The sequence below is a fragment of the Elgaria multicarinata genome, chromosome 2 (genome assembly GCF_023053635.1).
Source record: "Elgaria multicarinata webbii isolate HBS135686 ecotype San Diego chromosome 2, rElgMul1.1.pri, whole genome shotgun sequence".
Taxonomy (NCBI): Eukaryota; Metazoa; Chordata; class Lepidosauria; order Squamata; family Anguidae; genus Elgaria; species Elgaria multicarinata.
The window spans coordinates 79,215,057-79,229,630 of NC_086172.1; the positions used below are offsets into that span (position 1 = coordinate 79,215,057).

At 44.2% G+C, this 14,574-nt stretch overlaps 1 protein-coding gene across 1 annotated transcript; it reads right to left on the reverse strand.

The window, feature by feature from the left end:
• Positions 1 to 12,248: 12,248 nt before the first annotated feature.
• APLNR (apelin receptor) lies at positions 12,249 to 13,769 on the reverse strand. The gene has a single exon (XM_063116931.1). The coding sequence runs from the start codon at positions 13,492 to 13,494 to the stop codon at positions 12,385 to 12,387; it is 1,110 nt and encodes a 369-aa protein (XP_062973001.1). The 5' UTR covers positions 13,495 to 13,769; the 3' UTR covers positions 12,249 to 12,384.
• Positions 13,770 to 14,574: the final 805 nt, after the last annotated feature.

Consider the following 14,574-nt stretch of genomic DNA (forward strand, 5'->3'; position numbering starts at 1 on the left):
TTGAACAACCTTGATTGCTGTAAAGGTGGTTACAGAAGATTAGATGTTTCTAAGTACATAATGATTGCATCCAGATGAGGCTTTTCTGGTGCAATTGCCTTGTTTCAAATACGGAGTTCTAGAAGTGATCATTTCCTTCCCCTTTGGTTTTCCATCACCTTTTTGGCCTTTTTCCCCTTACCATAAAAATCAGCTATAGAGGGAAAGACAGATTAGCTGCACACAATGCCTTTTGATTAGAAAGCTAGGAGCTGACCATCTGAAAGCACTCAATAACATTCAACTGCCTTTCAGGGTTGTCATAAGCCATTCTCTCTCAGCCACATCACACATACACCCCAGAGATCCAATAACAACTATATACTGTATTTGTACTTGAATTGGCAAGGGGGGAAATGTAATGTTTAAAAATTATACACACTTTTCACATACAATAAGACTGCATGTGAAAGACTATGAACTCCTGTCTTGGCTTTTACTTTTGGGGGTGGGGGATATGATGATATGATGCTATAAAAAAATCAAAGCTGCAATCAAGGGGGAAATTGTGGCTCAGTGGTAGAGCGCCTGCTTTGCTTGCAGAAGAACCCAGGATCAATCCCCAGCATCTCCAGGTAGAGCGGGGGGAAATTCCTGGCTGAAAGCCTGGAGAGCTGCTGCCAGTCAGTGTTGACAACACTAGGCTAGATTGTCTATTGGTCTGACTTAGTATAAGGCAACTTCCGATCTTCCTAAGCCCTGGACTTCTCCGTCATCTCCAATGAGCAGCTGTCTCTTTTACCCTTCTAATGAGGAAGGAAAGAAATGGTGTCAAATGAAACTAGGAAGTTCCTTTTCCAAACAAAGGGCTTGTCCTTTTTCAAAACTATGCAAGTATATGAAGAAGATGGAGTTGTTGAAGAGCTTAAGACTTGCCTCAGACTGAATGTTCACAGAAGCTTGGCTTCCATTTAGCCCAAATCTTACCTAAACTCTTCTGTTTATTTCAACAACCCCAGTATATACACTATGAGTTTATTAAAACTAGTGCTGAATTTTGGTTAATTTATCCAACTGACGGCATGCAGTATTGACACAGAAAATACCAGGGAATGAACACAGCTACCACTGGAAATTGTATTTACTCACTTCAAGCTGTTGTACTGAAGCAAGTATTTCCACTAAAACACAGCAAGCAACAGAAATCCTCATATTAATTCCATATTTCCCACTGTAGCTACCATGGTTTGGCCTTTGCACCCCTCCCTGCTCCCCTGAGCATTTTTCTTGCTTCCTCTGCCCAATGGTGGCTGTGTAGCACAATGGCTTCACTGCCATCTTGTTCAAGGAGTCGAGTTATCTGATTGGCTGGTTTTCCCATCACATGGCTGCAGCCCTATCAAACACTTATTAATTATATTTATTTTATTTTATTGACAACTGTTACCCAGAGGACCTTCTCTTCTGCCGCTCCCAGACTGTGGAATGGCCTGCCAGACTTAACAGCCTTTCTGAACATGAAAAAAGCTATAAAGACTGATCTCTTCCGGCAGCCTTATCCAGTCGGATTTTAAGATGTCTGGCTGTTATTTTAATAATTATTCATTTTATATGTTTTAATCAGTTTTATGTATTTTATAGTAATCTATGTTGTTCCTCGCTTTGATCCAGAGGGAGAGGCGGGCAAGAAATTATTGTTGTTGTTGTTTGTTGTTATTTATCTCATTGCTATACCGCCCCATAGCCGAAGCTGTCTGGGCAGTTTACATAAGATGAAAACAACTAAAAATGATACACAAAATTTAAAACCATAAAAACATACAGAATACACCTATAAACAACTATATGCTTGGGAGGATGTCTCATTGAATTCAGAGAGACCTACTTCCAAGTGAACATGCCTTGGTCAGGCTGCAGGACTGGGCTTGTAGTGACTTTTAAGAGACACAGAAGCCCTGTTTGGACATCATGAAATTGTACCTGTGGAGGGAGAGCAAAGCTGCATGTACCGGCCTCTCCCCAAACATGCCCATGCAGGCTTTGCAGCTCAATTTGGGAAGGGAAGGGAAGGGAAGGGGTAGAGCTGATGGGTGCAGGGATATTGGGGGCAGCACAGGGGGCTCCCCTCCCCCTCCCCCACCACACAAACAACTTCATAACTCCTGAGGGCCAGAGCGAGATGCTGATCAGGCCTCCACTTAACCAGGGGATTTGTTGCCATCAATTTCAGGTTGAACTAATAAATAGTTATCATCTTAGTGGTTTAATAACCTCCTTGCCATCATTACCAGAAAGGCAAGTTAACATGTAAGGATCAAAACAACTCATGAATGGCTGCTAACATTTCTTTATCCCTTTCAAATTTGGAGGGGAAGAGAAAGAGAGATTTCCCCTCACAGCCCCTACAGCTGTTACACTCTGAAACAACTCTATCCCTCCCACAAGGGCTGCCTGACAGAGGAGCATAAGTGGGTGGCTGTTTAAACATGTAACTCCCTAATAGCATCAGCTTCTTCATTTCTCTCAGCAGCAGCCAAGATGGTGTGAGGTGAGCACAACACCTAAGGCCCCCGAGCATTGTCCGTCAACACCTAAAATATACTTCAAATCAAAAGACTCTTTATTTCCACCTCTACATACCATTGGCCTATTTAGATTAATTAGCCTGGCCTGAGCAGCCTCTGAGGTCTCTTTGCCTTATTAGGCTTCAGTAGGATGTGTTTTTCCCTTTCACCAGATGCTATCTTTAGTATGATTTCCATAAGCAACTGTCAGTATTTGCTGTTCTGCTTAGTTGCCACCAAAAAAAAAAAAAGCACTTTAATTAACCCAGCTGTAGCCTTCAAACTTTTCTTACGATAAGACAAAGAACACACAGAAAACTCCCACAAGCCCAGCTTTTAAATGCGTGGGCACAGTCAATGCTTGACTAGCCTCACAGGGGCATATTAAGGGTTGACGTAAACTTAAACTGCAAGCAGGGCCAGGTGAGCTGGCATCTCTTCTCAGTTTTACCAGCCACTCCTTTGCCTCAGATTCCTGTCCACACAAGAGGGCTAAGGGTGGGGTTGGGGCACAACTGTCAAAGCTTTTCAAGTGGGGTAGGCAGCCAGTCTTCTGGCAGGCCACTCGGCCAACGCTGTCGATCATATGAACAGAGTAGGAAGGGATTTTATTGACAGATGCTTATCATGTCTCTATCCCTCAGCAACTCCCACTGTGAAACGTGAAAGAGGGAGAAGGTGGTTGACCATTTTCCAATGATAATAGAACCGTACGTATGGGACAATATAAGACAGAGATGCCTACAGCTGACCAAATGGTGTCAGAGGCCTTAGCTAGACCTAAGGTTTATCCTGGGATCATCCTGGTGTCATCTCTGCCTGCTCCCAGGATCCCCTGTGTGTCATATACATGAACAGGGATGACCCCGGGACAATCCAGGGATAAACCTTAGGTCTAGCTAAGGCCAGAGTGAGCTGCGTCAACAAAGGCATTTGTATCAACCTGACAGGCTGGGTCGGTGGAAATCGGAGTATTTTGCCTGAGGTCCCTCCTACTTCTGCTCATGTGCGTACCAATGGCCCTGCCATATTGCTCACTAGAGCCGCACACGTGCCCAGCCCTTATAAAGGACAGTGCCAGCCTCCCCAAAATTGCCCCAGAAACCCTCTGTGCAGCTGTGCAGCCTGTGGTTTAATTGTGTGGTTTAATTGTTACCTATAGGTTACCTTTTGGTCAACGGTTGGCTAGACTCATCCCAGCCACTCACAGAATATGGAATATTGTAGCATGATACTACTGCTGTACTTTTTTCTCTTTTGTGAATCCCAGAGATGGATACTTACACTTGACCTGGTGACTTTGAAGACCCCATCTCCACTACTTGACTTGAATTATGTGAAAATGAAGCCAAGAAAACCAGGAAAAATATGTTACTGTTTGCATTAATTTGTTGTTGTTGTTGTTTTAAAAAAATCTGATTAGAGATACTTCATATAGTTATGCTTTAAGGCTGAAGATTTAACTTTGCTCATGATGTCTAATCTTGGCACCCCTTGTTTCATTCAATGAAAAAGGACTGAGGTTTTGCAATGAAATCTTCGGACAATCTCCTAGACTTTAGCAACTTGGCAATTCAGGTTTAACATAGCTTATTTTATTTCATTTGCAAAGGCTGGAACTTTGGTAGAAACACTGCCTTGATGTTGCAGTTTAGATTTTATTTCATGTTAGGAGGAGGAACTATTACACCACATACTTTGCTTTGATCTCATTGCCAGGAACATTGTTTTCGGAACTCCCAGAAGAAACTGACATTTTGCAACACATGATGTGAAAACTAAACAGAACAATGGCAAAGTAAACAGATCCAATTTCAGAGCAACATGGAGCAAAGTCAACCTCCCCCAATCAGCTTTTTTTTAAAGTCACGAATCCACAACTCAAAATCGTCAGCAGTCCTGGTATGTTTAAGAAATCCGTTGCTGCAAACTGTGCTCATTCAGATTTCAGAATGCAGCCGAGAGATCCAGTCTGTCCTATGGCAGCCACAGAGTATGCCCTGCAGGCATGGTGCCACCCTCATTCCTCCTGGGGCACTCTTGCTCCCTTTCCCTTCTGCTTTAACAAGGAGGGCTCCAGGTTTGCTTCACGCCAATCGATGTGGCACCCCAGTACCCATTGCAATGTTTACCCTTCCTGGGACTTGGATAATATTGGCCCCTAAATCCCCTCCTAGGCCTCTCTAGCCTAGTCTCCATTTCCCCTCCCCTCTAGCAGGGTGGGACAACATCTTAAAACTAAGCATGACCATTTCCTTCTGCCGTTACTCATTTATCATATATGTGAAACCTGGGGGGGGGGGGGCATGGAAAACATTTTTGGATTTGATACAGGTAGCCATCCATGTTTTATTCCAGAATCCTCTTTCAGGAGAACAAAATTTCAAAGTGTGGATGAAAAGAAAGATCCAACTTTGTTTTCAAAGGTCCTCCATTGGTAGGCTACCTTGATGGTTTGGCAAATCAATTTGGTCATACAATCCAGCCTTTCCCAACCTGGTCCCATTCAGGCATGTAAGCAATTCTGTTGGGTTGGGTGCTACTTTTATTCTGGGGTTTTGGGAAGGAGGTGTTTTTAATTGTGCCTTTAATTCGTTTTATTATTGTTTAAATCAAGACTTTATTTATCTATGATTATAAGCTGCCTTGAGTGCTTGAAAGGTGGGGTACAAATGAAATGAAATCAAATCAAATAAATAACTATATTTGGATGTACATATAATCAAATAAGATGCAGTCAAGTGAAAGTCACCAAATCCATGGCCAGTGTTTGGATGCTTTATTGGTCCATAGTGCTTGGGGTAATGGTTGTCTTGTAATGCGTTAAGGATTTGGCTTCTCATGGGATCTTTGCTAGGAAGAGGCAGAAACAGAAATGCCTCTAGAGCAGCCTTCACCAACCTGGTCCCCTCCAGGTATGTTTCAAAGGCAAGTCCCAACATTCCCAGCCAGTATGGCCAATGGCCACGGATGGTGAGAGCTGCCACCCAACATATCTGGAGGGCCCCAGGTTGGGGAAGTCTGTTCTAAAGGGTCTGGGAGAGGAAGTTCTGGGGTTAGAGGGGCTGCTTTGCAGTGCTTCCAGGGACGTCCTTGTTCTGAATGCAATGAACTTGCAAAGGAGATAAAATGGGTTTCTTTTGCCAGTTCCGCTTCAAGGAAATAGCAGCTTTATCCCCACTGTAGTTGGATTGACAGGGTCACACTAACAAATGTAACACAGATCCAGCACCTAAGGATTTTCACACCATTTGCCCCTCTTTATTTTCGGCACAGGCAAAGTTGAGAGATTTCAGAGGAGGGATTAGTAAGACCACACCTGGGAAATGAAGAGAGGAGAAAAACATGTGGATAGGGACCACAACTTTATTAATGATAAGCATACAAAGAAGATCTTCAAAAACCTAACCCTGTGCAGGAATATGCTTAACTACAGAAGCATTTAAATAGGGTGACCATATGAAAAGGAGGACAGGGCTCCTGTACCTTTAACAGCTACATAGAAAAGGGAATGTCAGCAGGTGTCATTTATATGCATGTTGCACCTGGTGAAATTTCCTCTTCATCACAACAGTTAAAGCTGCAGGAGCTATACTGTGACCAGATTTAAAAGAGGGCAGGGCACCTGCAGCTTTAACTGTTGTGATGAAGAGGGAATTTCACCAGGTTCTCCATATATACAAATTACACCTGGTGAAATTCCCTTTTCAATGCAACTGTTAAAGATACAGGAGCCCTGTCCTCTTTTTCATATGGTCACCGTAATTTAAATGCAGAATCTGCCCAGCAAGCCTATCCCAGCCCTGGGCCTTGCAGTGGTTGGTTTCCTACCATCTTCCTCTTGGTTACACCTGTTCAGGTGCAGAGGGAAGCCTTCCTGAGTAGCTCCCCAGCACCAGGTTACATAGCTCTTAGTTGGGGAGGTCCTTTCCTTATGCCTGAGTCTCACAGCCCTGAATAGTGAGTCACTTTAAAGGTACCTTCTGGTGCTTTGCTTTGATTTCATTTTGACCACACAACCCTGCCATTGTGACCAACTTAGTTAATTGTCTAACCCAACTCCCTTGGCACTAATTGCAACTTACCCCCAGATGTACAGTGTTGAGTAGACAAAAAATAATAATTGCAAAGTAGGGGGGCAGGCCTGCTAAACCCAAGTGCAATGCCTGCATTGGAAACTGAGGGTGGAAAGATAGGCCTCAGACAAAACTAAGAGGGCTGACCAGGATTATATAGCTCCTACCACCACGACTAGCAGCATCCAGCATCCTGCATTTATATAAAAGACTCGATGGCCTTTTAGGCCCCTTCCAACTCTACTATTCTATGATTCTATATTCCAGGGTGAACATGGCATGTGCAATGCAATGCCATGTCCTGCCCCTTCCCTGATCTATCAGAATCTTCATTTCTTCACACGGCACATAGTTATGGAATTTGCTACCACAAGACATCATGACAGGCACCAATTTGGATGGCTTTAAAAGGGGATTGTACAAATTAATAGAGGAGAAGGCTATCAGTGACTACTAGTCCTGATGGCTATATGCTACCTCCAGTATAAGAGGCAGTATGGCAATGTACACCAGTTCAGCAAGTACAAACTGATGGAGGGCTTTTGAGTGCCGCTTCACACACATGCATGTGTAGCCGTGGAATGTGCCAAGTCAACTGCTTCCATTGGGGAAAGTTGCTTCTCTTCAGTAAATTGGAAAGCGCTGTCTTTGGCGGTTGACCTGAGGTAGCTGCTTCGCACATGTGAGTCATCATCACTTCATCCTGCCATCACGAGGACGCCTGTGTGAAGTCACAATTGCCAAGTAGGAATGGAAGCGCCACATTGGACTGGGACGGTGGGGGATGCTGTTCAGATGGCTGCTTTCCTGGTATCACTTTAGTGCTGCCGCCGCTACCACACTGTTAGTAGCATGGAGAGCATCCCTGGAAAAGGGTAGAATATTCTCTGCAGAGAATATATTATCCACCCTGCACATTCCTCATTGATTCTAACCTTCTTTCTATCGAACATGCCAACAGATGAGGGATCTGCTGCCACCAGGATGAAGCCCCGAGGGCATGCAGGATGTCAGATATAGTATTCATTGTATGCAAACAAGAGCAGCTTGTGAAGACCTGCTTCACAAAACAAGGAGAATTTAGCAGCATCAGTGCACATGATGCTTCCCTCTATCAATCATTCAAACACCTTCATGTGGTAGTGAACTCATCAAATGAGTCAGATGCTTTGTCATGGGATCTACTGGCATGCCCTACAAAGCATTTTTGAGAAATCTCATTCAATATATATATTTCTTCAGCCCAGGAAGCACCACGAGAGAGATAGGAGAGAGGGAGGGAGGGGGAGAGAGAGAGAGAGAGAACAAATGTGCACGTTAATTAGCACTTTTCTCACTCCCAGAATATTTCAAATATTCTGTGCATTTGGGCAAAGGTCTAAGAAATAGGGAGAACTCCCCTCCCAAATGTATACAGTTTTTCAAAACTCATGTACAAAGCCAAGTATTCATGCCTCCTCACCCACCCACCCCAAAAAAGTCAGATACCAGAAGAGTCACTCACAGACACCAGTGGGCACAATCCCATCACTGCAAAGACTGTGAAAAACTTTGAAAAACTTATCAAACACACACCATTGGGGAGAGAGGGGGGGGGGGGGAGAGAGAGAGAGAGAGAGAGAGAGAGAGAGAGAGAGAGAGAGAGAGAGAGAGAGAGAGAGAGAGAGAGAGAGAGATTGAGATTCTTCTTTGGCCCAGGAATCTCCTGGAAACCCCAAAGGGAACTACCTCTCTAGATTAACTCCGGGTGTCTATATGTTTATTCCTCTGCAGCCCTCTCCCTCCCACTCAATTTGCATCTCCCTCCAGCATACATTTATATCTGTACCTCCTTTTGCTTTGTCTCCCTACTCAGATGCACATTTATATCCCAGCTTTTTCAGTGTTGCATTCAACGTTTCCCAGGGGTCGCTATTGAGAGTTCATCCAACTGAGCATGATTAATCAAGCCTCGTTTATTCATTATATACAATTACAATCTAGCACATCAAAATGGCTGTCACTGTTTCACTCTGAATGCGATCCTGACATTCCTGTCACCAACCGGCTGAGCCTTCTGGGACTGGTTCAGACTTTGTGTTCGAGACAGTGTGCCAACGGAGGCTCAGTGCCCTACACCACTCTCACACACTGGCTTTTCTCCTACCTTGTTGGGGGAAAGCAAAACATTCAATCTACAGCATTTATAATGAAAGGTCTGAGGTACAAGTAAGTTGTGCTTCTATCTCTTCCCTAGTCAAAATACTCCATCTCCCCCATTTTTGGATGCAGCACAGATTGTGTTGAATTCCAAGTTCCATCATCCTCAGCCAGCATAGACATTAGTCAGGGTTGATGGACATTGTAATCCAACAACATTTGGAGACCTAGGGTTGGGAGAAGCTGTTTAAGGAGGAAGGGAGGGCACATGTTTTGCATGCAAGAAGTTGTTGGTGTTGTTAGGAGATGTCGTTGGGAGAGGCATTGTTCCCCAGCATCTCCAGGGCTGGAAAATACTCTGGAAAACTTGGAGAGTCCCATCCAGACCATATTGACACCTCTGAGATAGAAGGTCTAAAGAACTGAATCAGTATTTGTTTCACTGAAGTCAGACACATATTAAGGAAACTGCATGGTCTTTGAGCTTTATCACATGTACCTGCTTCCCTCGAATTATCCCTGTAGCGCTTAGCTTTCGCTGTTGTTGTTGTTGCTACTGGGCAACAGCGATCCTTTGCATACCAGGAAGTGAGTTTAAGGGGGGAAATGTAAAAAATCATTAAAAAATCAACAGATGACCCAATTCAATTCAAATTTGGTAAGGTTAAAGCTCTCCTTAATATCTATTCATGTGCCAATTTTGGTGTCTTTATCTTTAAAGCTTACGCAGATGTAAGCATTTCTTTAAAATTCTCCTCCTGTGGCCTGGCGGCGGCTCCGAAGATACGCTCAAAAAGCAGGGGCTGAATACAGCGAATCTTTTTGCTTTATTGCACAATTAAGGCAGGATGCATGGGAGTACTTCACAATCAAAGCAGATTATGAGGTGGAAAACTTCTGAGTCCTCTGCATGCAATTCGCAGTGATTGTACAGTATAACGCTGATGTGATAAAGCTCTTAGTTTAAAGATGGAGAAGGCTTTTCCTTATCTCAGTGTAATGAAGGGTGTGACACTGGGAAAGTTGGAAGTAAAACCCACAGGATACATTTGACTTTATAAAGTGCTCTTTTGTCCTAAGTTGAGCACATTTACAATTGCTCAACAAAAGCAGAGGATCAAGGTTACACACCAAGAGACATTTTATATATTCAGCAAAATCAAGTGGTAAAGCTTTTCTTGGACCATTCCAATTCAGGCTGCAGCTCAAAGTTCATGTTTTAATCTACTCATTTAAAACATATTCCTTGACTAGAAAACTAGCAGGGCAGGAGGAAAGATTCAACCTAGTCTACTCCCTGAAATTCTACTTTTCTATATTCAGGGAGGCTTTTTCATGGGGGAAGTCTTTTTCAAACATTAAACCTCCTAGTTGCACCCTGAAATGGTAGAATCCAGAAACGACTTTACCACTTGATTCTGTTAAATGCCTAAGTGGCCACAGTCCTCAGCATATCCCCTCAAGCACAAAAAGTAGCTGCAGGGCATTTTTTACTACTTGCTCCACAGTGTTTTGTTTTGATTTGATTTGTGTAAAGGAGACTGATACACACACAGAGAGATACACATTCAGAGATAAGGACAGCAATCATATGGATTTCACAATAGTCTATGATTCCACAATGTACATTAGGATTCAGGGGGAATCCCAGAATCTGGGATATTACTAGATGGGAAATGCAGTTAGATTACTTAGGTAAACAATATTGAATACTTTTGTTTCACTAGGATAAATATGGACATGTTTGCATTTCCCACTTGTTATTCTGCTTGAATAAAGAATATTTAATCGTTAAAATGTTTTCCCATTTGTAGCATTTGCCAACATTTTTAAACTTCAGCAGAAGTTTTAAATAAAAAAAAACATTTCAATAATATGAAAATTTAATTTTAAAAAAATCATTAGGATATAAAATATGTAAAAGAAAAAAAAGAAAAAGAGACATTTCCATACAAACTATTTCCCAATAGATAGATCCCAAAGTATCAGAGGGAAGAGGGAAGAGCATTTTTGCTGGATAGCTTAATACATTAAACTGGTGCAAGGGAGCCTTTATTACAAATAGAGTGGTGTTTTACCGCTTCTGGACACATTCTGGACACATTCCCCCATGTGCTGGGAGAAACCAGCTCCCAGCAATTAGTGGGGAAGAGAAGTAAACCATGGGGGATTATACCATAAAACACTGGAAAATCAAGAAGACACTACTGCTAAACCACCCATGTAGAAAAACAATACAGCTCAGAGTACTTTTTTTGACAGGAAACCAGTAGGAGGGGCTTTAAGGGACAAAAAAAAATGTGGAGAACAAGAAAGGGAAGCACAATTTCATATCTTTTCTCAATGTGTCTCATGAGGCGCATTTCATAGCAGGCCCAGAGTCTTCTGTCCATGGTGGTGGATATCTCTGGAGTGGTGATATAATTTCTTCCCATGGAAAGTACAGAGCAACTGGGAGCTGCTAAGAATGATAGTGTCTCTAGGTGTCTGGTGGCTGGAAGAATGAAGGCAGGTGTGTCGGTGGGAAAGTTTCTGAGATAGGAGTCCTGACTTATGACCTGGAGTTGGCCTGAAACACCACAGCCCGTCGCAGAGAAGACGTCAAATATCAATGACTCCTGTCAGACTCCACATGCAGCATGATCCTGTCCACATTTCCCATGGAAATAAACCCCACTGATTTTATGGAACTGTGTGCACAGAGCCTTGCTAAACACTTCGGGATTTGGTTAGAAGGCGTAGCAACTCTGCTGAAGCTCAGCGGAGCAAACTATCAATGCAATGCTATGCCTGCCTACTCGGAAGTGAGTCCATTTAAGTCCAATGAAACTTTTTTCCAGGTAAGTTAGTATAGGAGTACAGCCTTGTTCCAGAATGAAATGCAGTACTTTTTCCCTCTTAGGACAACTGATCACCGCATACAGTTGCTACTGTATTATTGGAATATTACATCATATTAAGGCCAGTGGGAACTGGTGGCTCTGATGTAAGTGGGGTGGTGAATCCACCCTGGTTTAAGTCAGAGCCAATCAGAATTCTAAAGGAGCTACCCAACGTGCTTCGTATAGCTCCTTTAGAGTTCTGACTGAAACCCAGAGTGGATTCACCACCCCACTTACATCAGAGCCACCAGCCCTCCACTGGCTAAGGTACATATATTTGCACACTATCCCTGTGCCTGAAAGAAGCAGATGGGGAATAAAGGCATGGGGAAACCATGTTAACAAATACTCACCAGTAACAGACACAGCAAACTACTATTGCAGCTATGCTTCAGTGCTGTAGCCAATGTGGACCACACTGCATTTTTAGCTACAAAGCAAAGGGCATGGCTCTAATTGTTCTTAGGGAACTTAGCTTAACTTATCAACACAAGAAATCCCTTATTAAAAGAGGTTAAGTGACAAGTTACAATGGACAATCCAGCAATGTGGAGACGAAAGAAAAGAAGAAAGCCAGAATGTCATATAGGGTGGGTGGGTGGGTGTGTTTTAATGGAAGAAAATAGCATTAGAAACAGAAGGCCATAGAAAAAATTGGAAGATAGGATGAAATACAAAACAAGCAAAAGAAGAGGGGCTCATTATATCCAAAGTCCTTCATAGTTGCCTGATGATCTCCCACGTTTACCCATGAAGCAGGGTCTCCTGGCTGTCGGGACACTGTTTCTCTTGCTGTGGCTCCACTCCTTTCCCCAGGTGGTTCTGGCTATGGCCAGAGGAATAGCTCGCCGATTTGTCTCCACCAGCTCCTGTGGTGGAGCAGCAGAGGACGGCCGCACAGGCCTGTCGGAAGCGGGGGTCAAAGAAAGCATAGAGGAAAGGATTGAGGCAGCTGTTGATGTAAGCCAAGCAGCTGCAGTAGGGATGAAGATTGCTAAGGAAGACATGGAAGCTGCATGACAAGGGCATCACCTCCCAGTCCATCAGCATATAGATGGTTTTCACCAGGTGGAAAGGCAGCCAACATGCGGCAAAGGTGGCCACCAGGACAATGATAATGGTCAGCAGGCGCTTCCGCTTCCTCAGTCCTTCACTGCGCTCCTTTCGGAAGTGGCCGGCAATGGTACGGGCAATGTAGAAGTAGCAGGTCAGCATGATGGCAAAAGGGGCCACAAAGCCCATAAGGGTGGAGGACAAGCCTAACCCGGCTTCCCAAGCCACCTCTGTCTCATTGGTTGCCACACTCGAGTAATCCATGTAACAGGTCACTCTGTCAGACTCACTGAGTTTTTCAGTCCTCCGGAAGATCATGGCTGGCAAGGCCAGAAGGGCTGCCAAGGCCCAAAGAGCAATGGTCACTAAAAGTCCACTAGCTTTTGACCTCAGTTTGGCATTGGCTATGGGACGGACAATGGCCAAGTAGCGGTCAAAGCTGAGCCCCGTGAGGCAGAAGACACTGGCATACATGTTGACGAAGACCAGGTAGCTGCTGAGTTTGCAGGCAAAAGAGCCAAAGGACCAGTGGTAGTCCAGGATGACATAAGTAGCCCACAGTGGCAAGGTGACCACGAAGGTCAGGTCAGCCACTGCCAGATTAGCAATAAATGTATCCGCTGATCGTCGTTTCTCCTGGCCTCCCCGGAAAATGGTCCACAGCACCAGCCCATTGCCAGTGGTGCCCAGGAAGAAAACGAGCAAGTAGATGGAGGGAATGAGGACCTTGGTGGAGTTCCATTCGGGGTAGTCACAATCCTCGATGGCAGAGCCATTGGCAGTATTGTTGCTGAACTCCATAGCTGCTAGAGGAAGAACTGGAGGATGAGAATGTGTCTTAGGCCAAAAGAGATTCTCCTGTGGTCCTGTATAATCCTTCACTGATGTGGATCCACCTTGCCAGAGTTCCTCCCTTGCTGCAGGAAAGAAAATTCTCCCAGCCTCTCAACTCATTTGTGACTCCCCTCTTGCTTATTCAAACCTTCAAAGCTTTAGGCAGATCTGACCAGTGCCATGCTCAGTCTATGTGTCATCTCTCTCTCTCTCTCTCTCATGCTGTGTGTGCCTCATACACACAAACCCACACTCAGATGTAGCAGTTCCTTCCTTTTGAGTCGTCTTAAAATCTGTAAGTCCCAGCCCCCTTTCCCACCCCTCCCCCTTGCTTTCACTCAACATCCTTATGTGAATTGGATGACTTGACCCCTGCGGTGCTGGGCAGCTCCATCTGCCATTTGGATCCACCCACTTACAAACACCCTATACGTATACGCTCACCCTAAGCTCTCCAGAGAAAGAAAAGGAATGCAGCTTAAGACCAACCAGAGATATTTGGGGAGGTGGGGTGGGGAGAGAATAATCACATTGCCACAGTCCACAGATGCCTTGCTAACCTGATCAGTCTTGTCTAGTGTGTCTGTCAGTTTCATCAGAAGCCTCTTTCAGTTGCAGGAGCACTGCGACCTGGGCAAAAGGTTTCTCAAAGCGAAAAAGCATCAGCCAGGTTCTGCTAAAACACCCTGCTGTAGCACAATAATAATGTGTTCATTTTGAGCAATGTTTATTCATGCAAACAGATTAGGTGTGTGTGTGTGTGTGTAAAAAATGTGATGCAATGCAAGACCAATCTGAATTTTAAATATGTTCTGCTCAGAACGTAAGACAGGATTCCCAAAGTGTTGTGGGGGGACTGCAGAGGGAGGATCGGAAAGAAAACAGACTAATGGAGGGAAACTGAAGATGCTGCCTGTACTCCGTACAACTCTCTCTGAGACAAAGGGGGACTCAGGAAAGCCCCAATGCAGAATGCTTTGGCTCTTGAGTTTTGAAGCTTCACATAGGAGAGGGTCCCCAAACATTTCAAGGGGACCGTGGACATAA